Source organism: Anopheles stephensi, chromosome 2, assembly GCF_013141755.1.
Source record: "Anopheles stephensi strain Indian chromosome 2, UCI_ANSTEP_V1.0, whole genome shotgun sequence".
NCBI lineage: Eukaryota > Metazoa > Arthropoda > Insecta > Diptera > Culicidae > Anopheles > Anopheles stephensi.
In genome coordinates this window covers 44,497,403-44,512,677 of record NC_050202.1, presented here as the reverse complement: position 1 = coordinate 44,512,677, position 15,275 = coordinate 44,497,403, and the positions used below count along the sequence as shown (strand labels likewise).

Here is a 15,275-nt window from a genome sequence, read left to right as displayed (position 1 = left end):
AAGAAAGAAATCTTCTCAAAGATGGGTTGAAGGAGGAAGGAGGACGGAGGAACTCGCGATCGTAGTCATCGAGATAAGCTTTAAATGTCTTGATTTGTTGTCAAACAAGACTAAAGAGAAATTAATTTAAGATGCATTACACCATACAAATCAACCGATACTGTCAACATCACATAAAACAAGTACTATTGAATCAGTACACTGGTAGTCTGAAAGACCAGCGGCCGGTAGAGATAAAAATCCTCTTTCTAGTGATTGGAAAGTGATCGAAGGTGAAAGCAAAATCAATTACGTACAACTCGAAAAGTCCGCTTCTTGGAACCTGTCGTTTGATCCTTGTAAAGAAGCGAGGACAATCTTAATTGATTTACCATTTATCGTGAATACCCGAAGACCAGTACCATTTCCGCTGGGCATACTAAATCGAGACTCTAACACAGACGACCACGCGATTTCTGTTTTATTTATATTTATTTCATTCTATGTATAAAGTAACGAAACACGGACACATACTGTCTTTTCATGCTATCGGGGCGAGGCCGCTTACGATTTGTAAAAGGTGAGGTTGTGCTTATTTTTAAAGAACTTCCGCAGCGTGAGGCGCCAGAACGCCACCCGGAAGTCAACGTTGTAGAATGCGTAAATGAACGGATTGATGGCGCTGTTAATCCAGCCGAGCCAGGTCAAGAACTCCATCAGGTCGTCACTCTTTGAGTCATCGGGCAGGAATGGCATCAGCAGGTAGTACACGAAGAATGGTAGCCAGCAGGCGATGAACCCGCCCACCACCATGCTGAGCGTTTGGGCCGTCTTCGTTTCGCGCTTGAGCGACGAGATGCGGATCGGGATGCGTTTCCCGTGCAGGCGTATCTTGGTCGCGTTAGTCGTCACATTCGAAGCGCACGATTCCGAGAGCGAGATTTGGCTTGCACTGAACTGGACCGTGTTGATGGGTCGCAGTTCAAATGTGGCACCGGAGAATTTGGACATGCCACTGGCGTTGCTACCATTCCGGGTGGTGTTCTGTGTGCCACGCGACGCCGCATTGGGTGTAGTACGGTTCGAGCTAAGAAATTCGTACAACGTCTGGTGTGATGTGTTGTTGCTGCTACTACCATTCGGGTAGTGACCGGTGGAAAGTGCATGTCGCCCACCGAACGCTCCGCTCGCCATTTGCCGTGGGCTGGTGTCAGCATCCGATGTACAGTTGTCCACTTCGATATCGCAATTCTTTTCGGTCGCCTACCCGTTATCAGCCGGTCCCAGGGAGAGAAGCGTGGAGCGAGAAGAAAAGGTTAAAAAGTAAACAGAAAATAAGTATCAGAATTTGTCTCGACGGTACATCTGTGGACACGTCACACAGTGGTCGCTCCACCACCACCGTCAAGGGAGATTCTGTTTGCGTCTGGTTGTGCCTACAACATAAACGAAAGAAAACCCCTAGACTAATATTTAACCGGACTCAACGGAACGGACTGAGTTAGGCTAGCGAAGGTTCATTGAAGCTGACCGCAAATAAGAAAAGTATGACAAAAGTATCTGACGCCGAACGCTTAGACTAAGTAAACCCCTTTCGGCATGATGTGGGTAAAGCATAAATGATTTATGCAAGAGTGTTCATCGGTCAGTAATTATAGCAACTGATGTTTAAGCAATGTGCTGTTATAATTGGAAGTTTTTCAAAACTTAAGTACAAAAGGCAGTTCTAGACTTGCGATGGGGTATGGTAGGATAAACTCGCGGCAAGGCTCCAGGATTTTTTTAAGCCCCGTACGCTATAAGGGTCTTTACATCATAATAATAATTATTATTATTATAACGAGGTCTCTCAGTATATGAGTCTTCAACAACAAAACTATCTTGACCTTCGAGGTTCTAGGTAGATAAAGTTTGGACTGTTTGGTTTCTTTCCAGAGGAAGCCCTTTAGAGAAGGATTTAGACGAGAACGAAATGTCTTGGTAGTTGAAACAATTTCTGGAAGAACAAGGTTGTGTGGAAAATAGACTCTTTGAACAATTATTTTTTTCTAGACCAGGAAGGTTGCTGGATAAAGAAGCAACTGGAACGACAAGGCTCGCTTAGATGAGAAAGTCCCTTAAACGAGAAGGCAACAAGATTTTTTAAGAGATCGATGAATCGTGGCTAACCAACACTCTTCAACTAGGAGGCTACGAATACGACTACGAAAGATGAAGTATGGAAATGATGAATTCTGTCTAGACAAAGCCATTTAAGCGAGGGCTCGAGCAAGATTTCTTGCCCTGTAGTTAAACACTACAGGTTTGCAAACATATTCACCCGTTTTGTCAGAATGTTATTTGCATCATTTCTACCTAATCCTAACCCTGCGAAAGATCAAATTGTTACAGCTCATGCGTGAATTCAAATGATAATAATGCAAAATTATTATCATTTTCCAAAAATTACGATCTTCTTTTATTCTAACCCTGCGCTTCCCGCCTGCTATCCTTCCCCAAAAGGGCAGTGTGCATTTGGGCGCAAGAAAGTCAAAATGGAAACAAAGCATTCGGGCAATTAAAATGCTTACCGCTGACGATGTAATTTCCATTACGGAAAAATCTATGATTGCGGAATTTTAAGTACCCCGTACCGTTGAAAAACAGTCCCTAAATAAGCGTCCCAACCCACATCCGTAAGCCGTGGGCGACTCTCATTAGCATAACAACGGACAACTTCAAATTAAATCCCACAACACACTTTTCTCCGGCACGAAATCAAAGCCGAGTGCCCCGGTTGACGGGAGTAACAAATAAAATAACAAACACAAACACACATAAACAGGAGAGAGAGAGAGAGCAAAGTGTCAATTGAAAGAAAGGGAAAGCATATCGTATGGGAAGCATCCTCGTTAGTATGACAGAGGTTTTGAGCATCGGGACAGTTGCGAGGAGTTGTCAAAAAGACCGTTTTTCACCACAAACCCGAAACCGTTTGAACCGTTCGAATTCCCACCACTTTGTCTCCTATTCCATCCCACCCACCCCTTCTCCTCCCTTTCCAACTTACCTCCGTTTTGGTCATCCTGTTTTGGCGAGACGTCAGCACACAGCATATCTTCGAGTAGACGTACAGCATCACGGTCATCGGGATGAAGAAGGACCCCATGGCGGAGAACACGACGTAGCCCTTGTTCTGGTTGTAGTGGCACTCATAGGTCTGTAGTGTCCTTCGGTCCTGATCGTACCTGTGTGCGGCCGACGCGAGATTGCGTGTTTGGGTGATGATGAGCGCAATGGGTCGGCCAATAAAGAAAGGAAAGGAAGGATACAGCAAAAAAAAAGAACAGAAACACGTGAGAAGTTTTCGAGAAGGACCGATCATGACCATGCCTTCGGTACATGGCGCTTCCTCGTACGGGGTAATTGATTTTGTGGAGATTAAAATTTTTGCAAGTGAATCCACTTACGGATTCCCGCTGCCCGCCCGATGTCTCGTGCAGTGTGTATCTGTCAGACAGCTTAACGAATACGCGAGATTAAACAGCACACCAAATGGAAGTGACTTGTGAACTTTTGAATAAACATTCGGAATTGAATTCACCTCGTGTGGAAAATATTGTCGGTAGGGCAAGATAAAGATTCGAGCTGAGGTAGGACCAGAGTCACTAAACGAATAAAAAAGCCACCTTGCCCTGCAACTGCGAAAGAGAGTACGGTGAGGCACAATTTAAGAGGTATACCTGATAGAGATGGAAGACTCATGTTTGTGCATCCCCAGGCAAATAAGATCCAGGCCAAACTTGCAAGTGAAGTCGAGAAAATTTTGAGTGTAAAAAAAGTTTTTCACAACTGCTTTCGATGGGGTCGGTTGGGAATATTCCACACCATTCGGCTAGTCAAGTTGAACACAAATTCGAATATTTACGCTTCACAAGCTGTCATTCAGATGTGTATTCGCGCTTGTGTGTGTACACAGAACAGTCCGAGCAATTCCGAGAAAGTTGCGATCGCCGTGGCAAAACGGCCATAAGAATACGCTCAAAAATGTGAAACCCTAACCGTGCTGGGCACCTTTTGTTTGCTGCCCGTGGTTTTCATCTTTGTCCACCGTATCCTTGACATCCTTGACAGGGTACCTTTGCACACTGTTTGCATTACCAACGCAACATGCTAGTGCTTGTGTGTGTGTATTTGCACGGTTATTTGCTTCTTGGCGAGTAACGATGAAAACAGCAAGCGTCCTTGCCTGAACGGATTTCTCCGAAGGGCGCTTAAGATTTTCCATTAGACTTTCGCATACGAGCGTGCCGAAGCAATTTGGGCTAATTTTGCTAAAAGGTCATTCATTGTCGTGCCGTGCAGGGTTTCGGTTAGTGGCCGGGACAGGCCAGTTAACGGCACGCATCTGCACCGGTGCGGAATCTCTCATTCCGAAGTGACTTGATTTATTTTTATTTTTCCACAGCTGCACCAACAAAGAATAATGTTAGAGTCAAAAAGATGCCTTTTTTGGTTGCTTGAACGATCATATTAATCTCTCGGTTGAATGTCAAACCATAGAAAGTGATGGCGTGTTTGTGCGTAGAGAAATGATGAGCGACTAAGCTGGGATGGAATGCGATCTCGGGTTGGGTGGGATGAAAATTAATGTCAGTTTTAATGCTTCGTTGCACAATCGACTAATCTAATGGCTTGCTGGACCACGAAATAAAGATGTACGATGAGAAGGGACAAAAGAGACGGGTCAGATCGAGTCTTTAATCATTCAGAAATTTAAGTAAGAAAATTAAATCACAATTGAAATTGAAAAACAATTTAGACCCAAGGCATGCATAATTTGGTTAGTAGTATAAGAAGTGCACAAAAATTATGCAAAACTTTACAGATCGAGTTACAGAAATAATAGTTGTAGACGTATATAGAAGACGATGTGTTTTATGGAAAGAAAATTATTTTTTTCCCCTACAGATGATACGACAATTGCATTGTCAGATCAATTTCCTTGAAGAATCATTAACTCGCTGAATTATTTTTGCAGTTCAAACTATTAAGAACTCCTTTCATTAGGTTTTTAGTGACAAACATTTTACATAAAATAATATATGGAACATAAATGAGAGGTATGGCAAAAAAAATATTGTCTCAGGATCATAAGGACATAGTTATGCACAGAATGGTTACACGCTGGACTGTGGACACCACAGTACCCTGCTGACCAACGTGAATCCTGAACATCAGCGTGCAACCATATTCTAGGAATGTGACTTTCAGCATGCTACCGAATCGCGAAGCAAACGATGAAAGGTTTCCTTGGACGAAGAACCAGCAGAATTATTTGTATAGTGGTAATAAACATTATTATTGAAATCAAAATCTTATTAGCAAGAAGTGTTTGTTTCATTGGCATTTTTATATCTTTATATCTAGGTTTTGTATTATCAAAATGATTAATAGAAAGCGATAATATTGAAAACAACGAAGTCATTCCTCTTTTCTTTATCACCATAACCTCGAAATATCTCGGCCTATCATTTTGGCTTCCTGTGACTTGATAGTACCCGTAGCTGCAGGATAGTCAGTCCTGCATACGGGGAGGCGATCTGGGAGGGATTTGAACCATCGGGCAAACCCTATGTTTAATTCAACATTTAAAAATTGCCGTTTGATTTATATATTAAGTATGACGATTTGACACCGTATTTGAAATATTTAAATTTAAAACTAATATTTAAAATAATCATGCAACACACTAGGAAAATTTTTCACATGGTTGGGAAATATTTCTAATCCAATCCAATCATGTAATGGAGTCTTACTTACAGTTATGGGAAATTTGTATGGTGGCTGTAGAATTCTAAATTCTACGAATACTAATTAAAGTAAACAAAATAGTCTTGCAGAAAATTTACCGAACCGTAAACACAACCAGCAATAAATCACATTCTTCTTCATCGTGTTCCTCCCTACATACCTCAGGATATCGCGGTCTGACTTACAGAATTCCTTGACTTGATTTACCGGTAGCTGTCAGTTCTGGCAGCAAGGACTTCTACTTTATCAGTCTGGTCCAAAAGTTGTTATTTTCATAACTAGTCCGACTAAAAATTTTACTTTCATTTTTTATATAAGAAAAGTGAGCTGCAACCCGCAAGATAAACTGTTGGCCAACATTTCCCGCACTTCTGAGCTGACAGAAGAATACTGTACCAAAAAAAGTGGATCTGTTTGACTACGAAAATACAAACCTTTCATCTTATAAGCTCCCTGTGCTGTCTAACAGCTATGTCCCAATGGAAGGCCTAGGATACAGGTTTGTCGTTTGAGATAACTTTTCTTGCTTTCGTTTTGGTAAGGTTTTGGGACATTTTGCATTTATTCTCAAATAAAACGCACATAAAAAACGCGTTACACATGCGTTATGCCTTTAACTACGGGCAAATGTAATGTATGAAGTTACGAGACGAAGAAGAACGTCAGAGAGTGACATAAGCACGGGGAACTATTTGCCATGATAAAAGCCCCCATAGTTAAGCTTCTATCACCAGCGTACGCGACATAGAGACATCCTTGGACAGGGTCTCATCGTACACACTCACTCTACTGGTGGGGAAGTCACGAGCATGTTATGTTTTCGGAATCAATATTTGAAAACCACCATTCGTCTCATTGTTATGGCGATTGAGAGCGGTACGAAACGGGACGGTGACATATTTTATGACTACACAAGAACATCACACGGGTCCGTCAGGCTGACAGCGGATCGCTACACATCCGTTCACGCAGCTGGTCGAAATCTCACAGTATCCTCGCTAATGGTACGTGGGTAGAATGGAATAAAAATAGCACTGCCGAGTGGCAGGAGCGCTCTAGCCACTCGAAAGATCTGGTTCTATTTGGGCGCACAAAGTGTCCCGTGCTGTGGCGATTCACGGTGCCGTGAATTGAGCAACTAATCCGTACCGTACGATGAAAACAACCGTACCAGAGGCTAGGACGCCGGAGCCCGTGTTGGGTAGGGCCAACTGCGCCGCTGCTGTTGCCCGTACTTACCAGCCAAGAATTGGGGGACAGGTGATTGCTAGCGCTACCAGCCACACGACGAAAATCATCAACAGTGCTAACCGCTTGGAGCGTCTCCGTTTCGAGTAGGTGAGCGGTCTCGTAACGGCCAGATATCTGTTCGGAAGATAGGAAGTAAAAAAGACCAAACCAAGCAAAAATGCCGTATTAAAAAACAATCTTTGTGCCCCACTTGCTCCACAGCACCCATCTTACCTATCAACGCTGATTGCACAGAGGCTAAGGATGGAGGCCGTACAGAGCAGCACGTCGAGCGATATCCAAATGTCGCATAGTATCCAGCCCAGTTGCCATGATTCTGTGGAAGAGGAAAAGTGTAGAAGAATTCGGTAAAATAAGAAAAAAAAAATCCTTTGACGACATAAAAAAAAACGACTGCCTACTCCTCTCACACACACATTTACGGCACAACCGGAACGAATCCCAAGTTCACCGACGCAATGCTCCGAACCACCGTTGGGGAATTGGAGGCACCGAGCGAACAAGCGGAGCGGTCGGGACCGAACGATCAGGAGGAAAACAGCAATATCGTAGGGTTTTGTTGATTCAAAGGATTACTTTCACTTTCATCCGCAAAAGCTCGAGGATTCGGTTACGCGTACGCAAACACGCGCACGCGGCGAGCCAATTTACCGGCACAGTAGCAGAAATTTGTGTTAATTTTATTTACTCGTCGCTCCGGAGTCTCACGATAATGAACTTTCGCATTTCTTCTGCCACCCGCTCGTTCCCCGAACGCTTGTCATACGGCATTCTTTTTTTTCTGCTGGAGAGATGTGTGCTAGAGGCACAATAAAAGCAAAACAAAAACAGAAACTGTGCCCACGCCGTTGCCCAATCAGTTGTCGGCTTTCCGAGTGCATTCTGCTTTGATTTCTTCCAAAACGGGCGATCGTCGGTTCCTCGGAGCTTACTTGCCTTTTCCGGCATATTTGCAACAATTGACTCTGAGTGTTTTATCGCTGTTTTTCGAGCACATTTCATTTGCTGTGGATTTGCGTTGCTTCTCGTGTGTCCCCAAGACTTGCGAATATGTTTCAATATCTGAAGCGTAAGCTTCAACTTCAGCACATGATGGAGCTTTAATGAAGTTTCGATGACAAACAATTTTACAGCAAGCGTCTGTAACGCTATGTCTATGTCATCTGGCTGCCAGCCCGGGATCGTGCTCGTCGCTCGTCCGGGAAAGCTCAATCAGCATTAACATGATGCTTACACACCCACCGTACGTGAACGATCGGGGGCATACGCACAAGCTGGATATGCTACGCTCTCGTATCATCTTTCATTGGCAACGAGGCAGAAAACCTTTCCAAGCTACCCATCCCACCATCCGGACGTGTAAGTTTCGAGACACGCGATGTGCACTTGTCTTCCCGAGCGAACCCAGGAGGTCCTGACATTCCGGAAAAAAGGTAGATGAAAAAGAAATCATACGTAGGGAAAACCATTTTCCCGGCCCATCAAGATTTGCTAAGCGTACTACTGAGAGGAAAATATGATAAAAGGCTGCCGAGGCAGAAGAACAAAAACAAAAAACGCTCCCCAAAACATGAGGGAATACCGACACACAATCGAGATTACACTGACAGGCACGGTGTACGCTGTAAGCCGACGCCTATCAATATCGTGCCAGACATGGGCCCAAAACCCCGGAGAAGCGAATGCGTCTCAGGAGGTGGTCGTAGCAATGTAGAATTAATCCTTGGCTCACATGGAGCGTATCAAAACCCGAGATGTGGAACATCAGGGCAACAAGTTGTAACGACACACACACACACACACTCGGTACGATACAGTTTCGTGTCCAACCCAGGGAAAAAGGTTGCGAGATTAGTACTTTGCAGACAGGTCGGTTCTCGCTCTCTCACCCAACCGGAACTGGACCGAAATATTAACAACAACCAAAAAACAAAATCCCCTGCCAACAGGCAAACCAACCATAATTGTGTGAAACCTTACCAACGACGAACACGATGACGGCGGGAGGCATCACGAAGATACCGACTAGCCAGTCGGCCACAGCCAAACTCATTACGAAGCAGTTCGTGACGGTGCGTAATCGTCGCGTGGTCAGCACGGACAGGATCACCAGCGTATTCCCGACGACCGTGATCACTATCAGCAGGCAGAACAGTGCCACAAGCACGAGCTTCTTCCAGGACAGGCAAGCCCTACTGCATCCGATCGTCACATTGGCCCGATGCCGATCGTCAAACACCGACCCAAGGCCGGCCTCGTTCAGCTGCAGATTGACAAACAGCTCCTGATAGGTGGTGGACAGTGCGGCCGTATAGTTGATGATGACCGACGCACTGGTGGTGAGTTGGAGGGAATCGTTGATGGCCATATTTCGGATGCGGGTAAGTCTCGCTCACTTGTACGCTATTCGTTGCTGATGGAATGTGATAGAATCATCTCACGCTGGCGCTTAATAAACACTTGTTCACCACACATTGCGCTTCATCCCGGGTTATTATTTATCGTTTGTTTGATATCACCCGTTCTGGAATGTGATACGATACGGCGTCCCGGCAGTTTCCATTTCCAATTCCTTACTGAGCCAAGACCGATGCTCTGAAGCTTCTCGCACACTTTCGGAGGTTCCGTTTTCACAATTTCATTAAACAAATTCTGCACCATAAACTATGATCCTGGTCCAGTTGCCATATAACACACACGCACAGTTATGCACACAAGAACCACAAACCATGTCCATCCACACCTCAATGTCCAATCGCAGTAGGGAAATGCCAGGGAATGTTATAATTCAATAGCTTGGCAGCAGCTCCCTTAAAGAGCGACGATGGTGTGGTCGGGACCGGTTCGGGTCCGGTGCGGCGCGACGGGAAGGTTATTTGCACACCCTTCGTACACGGCGAACCCGGCGAATGGCTGGTGGAATTGATGCGCCGGAAATTATTTGCTGCCATCGACGACTGGCCAGTTAGCTGGAGCTGGTTGCCGTACGAGTGGGCAGGCTTTCAGAGGTTCACCGAAAGGACATCCGCTTTTTCGCTGGTTGATTGCATCCGGACCGCGGTCAGCGTCCAGTGGGCAGTCTGTAAATTAGCAAACGAGAAGGGTAAGGAGTTAGTTTTCTGCTTCTTCTTTTTTGTGCTATTGAGATGGGATGTTTGGCCGAGGTGGTTTGGTATGCAAATTCAACTTTAAAACAAACTGCTCGGTTTTAATCAAATCATCGAGAAACGGTGGTGGGTTCCTGCATGCAGGCAGGTGGATTATTTTCGTGGAAACTTTCCATAAAAGCGAGAAAACAAATGTTTCACACACAGACACATGCTTACGAGGAAAGAGATTGAGCATTCCGGCTAACTGTATTGGTTCTCGGAAGTGAAACTTTCCGAGCTGTTGTTGAAGCGCAACCAATCTCGTGGCCAAAGAAAAATACAAGCTTACTGTGGCAGATGTTTTGAGTTGTTTCGAAAGATGTGTTTGATTTGTGAATCGAGCGGAGCCAAAGAACAAAAACAATGCGCAACGATCGGGGGTTGGGCTGAGTATACTAATTCATTTGGGATATTTGGTAAATAAATTCGATCCCATTGTTCTATTTCAGTTGTAGGATAAAATTGCATGCTACAGCATCCATGTTCCACTTTTAAAGTTCAGTTTTTGTGTACTTTATTTTGGTGCCGGTATTGACTCGGCAGGACCGGGGCTCAAATCTCATCCAGACCGCCTCCCCGCTCGTAGGGCTGACTACGTTACTACGGGTAAAATTATGTCACAGAAAGCCAGAAATGGCAGGCCAAGACCTCTCGAGGTTGTAGTGCCAAGGAAGAAGAAGAAGAATTTTTTGTAGAAATTTAAACAAAAACACTGCTTTCTTCTTTCTCTATTCGTAGGTTACACTCTTTTCATAACGCCATAGGCACATAAGGTGCTTACTGTTCGCGTTCTGAGAAGATCGTCTACAAAGGTTACATATATTTTCGAATAGCTAATGTGTTTTCTTGATTTTTTTCGTTTCTTCGCCTTTTGCTTTACATTTTCGTCCCTTTTCCTAGAAGTGACGACTCCAAACACACAAACTCGGGCCAACGTAAATTTGTTATGGTAAGGTGGATAAAAGTTATTGAAAAATGGTTTTATTATGTCTATTTGCAATGTGAGAATCTTTTATTCATCGACTTGAAAACTTTGAAACGAGTTTATTTTTATTAAAATGCGAGAGGTCATCCGTCTTTATATGTCATTCAAAAATGACCAATGTGGGAAGGGTCGTCATAAATCGACTAACTTGAGATTTTTTTAGGCGAGCCCTAATAGTTTAAACATTCTCTGTCCTGCAACAACTTACACGACATTACGCGACATAACAAGAGCGATAGAAAAAAAGACGGAAGAAAGGGATGTTGAAGAATCCTTCGAACCGTAGTCATGAATCCTGACTACGCGGCTAGGATTTTTAAAGCAACACAGAGTGTAAACATAGATTCAGGTTTACTTTACGAAAGTGATTAAAACGACTCAGGTGGCAGGCCACAGTTCCCAAACTCATTATGCTATTATCAAACTTCGACGAATGGAAAACTCTTTACTAGCTGCTAACATCTCTTTAACAGGCAACTCGGTTATGAACGGAAAAGTACATTACAGAGAATGGCTGGTGCAGATGAAATGGAACTAATCTTTAAACTTGTGTGACCCGCAATGTTCCAGACTGTTTCTTTCGGCGCAAGTTTTTCTGGTGAAAAGAGTAGAGTAACTTTACGCAAACTTTTGAAGCGTGCAGTTGCGGGAAATTCAACGCCGGGCATTTCTCACGAACATAAGACGCTGTGAATTTGTGATAGGTTATAAATTATTTGCAAAATTTTGTTTGATCATAAGTCATTAAGCATGATTTTTTATATTTATTTATTATCATGCTATGTTATCAATTTGCATTTTTTCCTGCTTGTTAAGTATACTATCCTGAAGAAGATTTTCTAGCTGCAATAGTGAAATTGTAAACAAAAACAAAAAATAAGTAATTATAATTTTTGCAACTAAAAAAATATTTATTTACATTTATAAGTGTATATTTTAATCATGATCTAACTTAACATAATATATACAATACGGCATCAGTCCGTTATAATTAATTAATAAATAAAATAAATAAAATAAACATAATTTAAGAATCTAAACTTCTAATTAAATTTAAACTAACAAAATCTGGAGAGGACTTGGAGGACATTGACGTGAACAAGGACTTTTCGGTCCAGATAGGATTTGAATCCCGGTCCTGTCGTGTGTATTTTTAAAGCAATCATAGTTAAAAATAGAATTGATTATATTTTCATTTGCAAACACTATCAAAAATGTTCTCCAATTTTGTTTTTATTTAAGAACCAGAAGAAAATATACAAACAATATATCTTAATTTTGTGTAAGGCCCAAAGTTTCCCAATTCTGGTTTTATTTAAGCTTACTTTACACAATCGTATTTGCATTTTCAAGTTACTTCGTAATTGCATCATAAATATCCTTTCAAATCTTTTCCTTTCATGTTAATCTTCATATTCAACCATCTCTACCCTTTCTTATGATAGTAAACATCTTTTAAAACGCTCATTTTAAAATGTTCAATAATGCTTCATAATTAGTTCATCAACCTGGCCAAAAATACATTCATAATTAATCAGTAATAATCAGCATCCTTTCCCCGGGGCGATGGTAATATAATTTCCTATTAATTTCTATCTACTCTATCGCGTTCATCAAACATTTGCCACCACCGACTCCACCTCTGCAAATAGACCAACGCCACTAAAAGTGGTAGGATTTATCGCTCGGAAATGATTGGCCGATGAGATGAGACCGAGTGCCGATTTGGTCTCGAAACTTTCTTAAACCATTTCCGGAACGGAGCTGGTTGCCTAAGCAACAACAAATAGCAGCAGCAAGGCACAGTTCAGCGAACATCACACGATGCTTATTAATAGCCAACCGTCCGTAGGGTAGATTAATCATGCCGGCAAAACACCCATTGTAGCGCCGAACCGCTACTCTTAAAACGCTAAGCGCTACATCCACGCTCCGCTGAAGGTGAAGAAGACGAACACGAATGCCACCGTTAATTCCGATATGAAACGGACCGTTTTTATCGCACCTTCGTGTCAGGCAATTCCTCCCACGGTATGCCATTAACGGCTCAAATTGTGGACAGTTTCATTTGTTCCACGTGCTGCACCTAAGTTGGATGTTCTTGGAGCTATGGGCGGCCCGGTGCCTGCCAGCAAGTACTTTCGCCGTCTGTTTCGCCGGTTGGCATCCGGTACGTGGAATGCGGCTCAACTCCCTCCCACAACAACATCAAGCGACCGTCGTCTCACGAGTGTGTTATCCCGGCAAAGCACGCTTTTCAAGAAAGGGAGACATGCTAAATTTACATACCGACGCGAGCGGGACCGGCGCCAACCGGCAGTGGTTTGGCAGCAGTTTGGCACATTAGGGCACAAACTCCTGACGGATGTGTCTCCGCTGGGGCGCTGTGGAGAGTGCTCGCTCGCAGCAATCAGAGCAATTGTCAGATGACTGTTAATGATGATAAGAGTCACACCGTGCATCGTGCCGAAAACTGTTCTGCCGGTAGAAGTTGTAACCGTTGCTGGCATGTGACACCAGGAAGCAAATTACAGAGGGTTCATTTTTCGCGAACATGTTGCGAAAATGAACATGGCTGTTGAGTCCTCCTGAATGTTAAAGTTTTGTACGCCGAAGGGATCGTGGTTTAGCGCGTGCATGATGTGATTTTAGCATAATTGAAGGATCAAGTTTTGTTTTTTGGCTCTGGTATGCTTTGTGCGTTCTTTTACGGTTAAATAATGTGCTGAAAAGTTTAAATTAAAAAACGCTGCATACTTTTCAATAAAGTGTAATTTTTTGAACGAATTTATATTTCTAATAGAAAAAACTTCAATTAACGTATTGCTTTTCAAAACAGTTCTTGTTTTACTTTAAAAAGAGCTTATTTCTTTAAAATAATAGATTCAGCAGACGGTTCATTACCAACTTTTTTGTTTGAAACCTGAGCTTCTCCCACCTACTTTGCGCCAGGACCCTCATTACAGACATCTTTCAACCGAATAGCTGGCTGATGTTTTCGGACAATAAATTATGTTTGAAGTTATCAGTTAAAATCGAAAGCACAAAAAATGAATATCGACAAGTTATAACTTTCATCAAAGCTGTTGGCCAACATAAAGTTGCCTCGCCTAAACTGTCCAGTTGTTACAGCCGACAAATTACTCATCTTCGGTCTTTACAGTTTGCTACCAGATGGTAATCCGGCAACATAAATTTGTCCCCGCGTTCCAGCATTCTAGCTACTGATTTCTGCTACAAAAACTGCTGCAGGCATTTTTAAGTCTTATTCCTGGATGCCAGATTGCTTCTCGTTTTCTTCGAATGTCTATACTTAAACAACCGTAAGATGTAAAATATTTTACCGAATTATTAGAAAAGTGATGAATGAATGATAAATTTTACACAATTATTTTAATATTTCATAGAATGCAGCTAAACGAATTCCATGCAAAATATGGTACCAATTTCACCAGAGCTTCATGTTAGAAAGCGGAATGGTTGCGTTTGCTTCATCAGAATTTCAGTAAGATCACCTTCAAGTAGTGGTTTCGTGAAATTGTGAACACGAAGTAGCAATTAGAGGAAAAGCTCCCCGTTTATGTGTGGGAAAAGCAAGCGATTAGAGAAATTTGTATTATAACATCGGAAAATCCTCAAAAACGTTACACGGTTGATTGGTGGGTAAATTTTCTCTATGTAGGAGACATTATGTTGAAATGTTTACTACTGTTATTCCGAGCAGACGTTGTCAATTTTACAACCAGATACATCATTTTTCAAATAAATTGTTAAGAGTAGAGTTTCACTGAAAAAGGTTGCACGTCAGCCAAAAGCGTCATGAAAAAGTGGAACCTTTCTGAAGTATAAATCCTTTCGAGTTTACAGAACTTCTTTTTTTCTTCTTCTTCTTCTTCTTCTTCTTGGGTTAATGGCCTGTTACGTCATGCCTGACTTTTCTGATTTTTCTTTACTTCACTGGTTTCAAGACGACTTCACAGGGTTTTAGCTTTGCGTTTTATAAAACTTTGGCTCTTGAACGTCGGCAATCTTTTTTCTCATAATAAAACAAACGTTAGTAAGGACAGTCTGGTCCTTGATCGCTGGACTTTCAACCATCGCATTGACTCGCCGGCGTT

General features: G+C 42.7%; 1 protein-coding gene across 1 annotated transcript in view; it reads right to left on the bottom strand.

The window, feature by feature from the left end:
- Nucleotides 1–452: 452 nt before the first annotated feature.
- LOC118508389 (probable G-protein coupled receptor No18) overlaps nt 453–15,275 on the bottom strand; it is a 30,326-nt gene continuing 15,503 nt past the window's right edge. The window contains exons 2-6 of the mRNA XM_036048132.1: nt 9,004–10,103; nt 7,237–7,339; nt 7,012–7,137; nt 3,029–3,206; nt 453–1,242 (exon numbers count right to left, since the gene is read on the bottom strand). Of these exons, the coding sequence (XP_035904025.1) occupies nt 544–1,242; nt 3,029–3,206; nt 7,012–7,137; nt 7,237–7,339; nt 9,004–9,391 (1,494 nt within the window). The 5' untranslated portion in view covers nt 9,392–10,103 and the 3' untranslated portion in view covers nt 453–543. The remainder of the gene's footprint in view (nt 1,243–3,028; nt 3,207–7,011; nt 7,138–7,236; nt 7,340–9,003; nt 10,104–15,275) is intronic.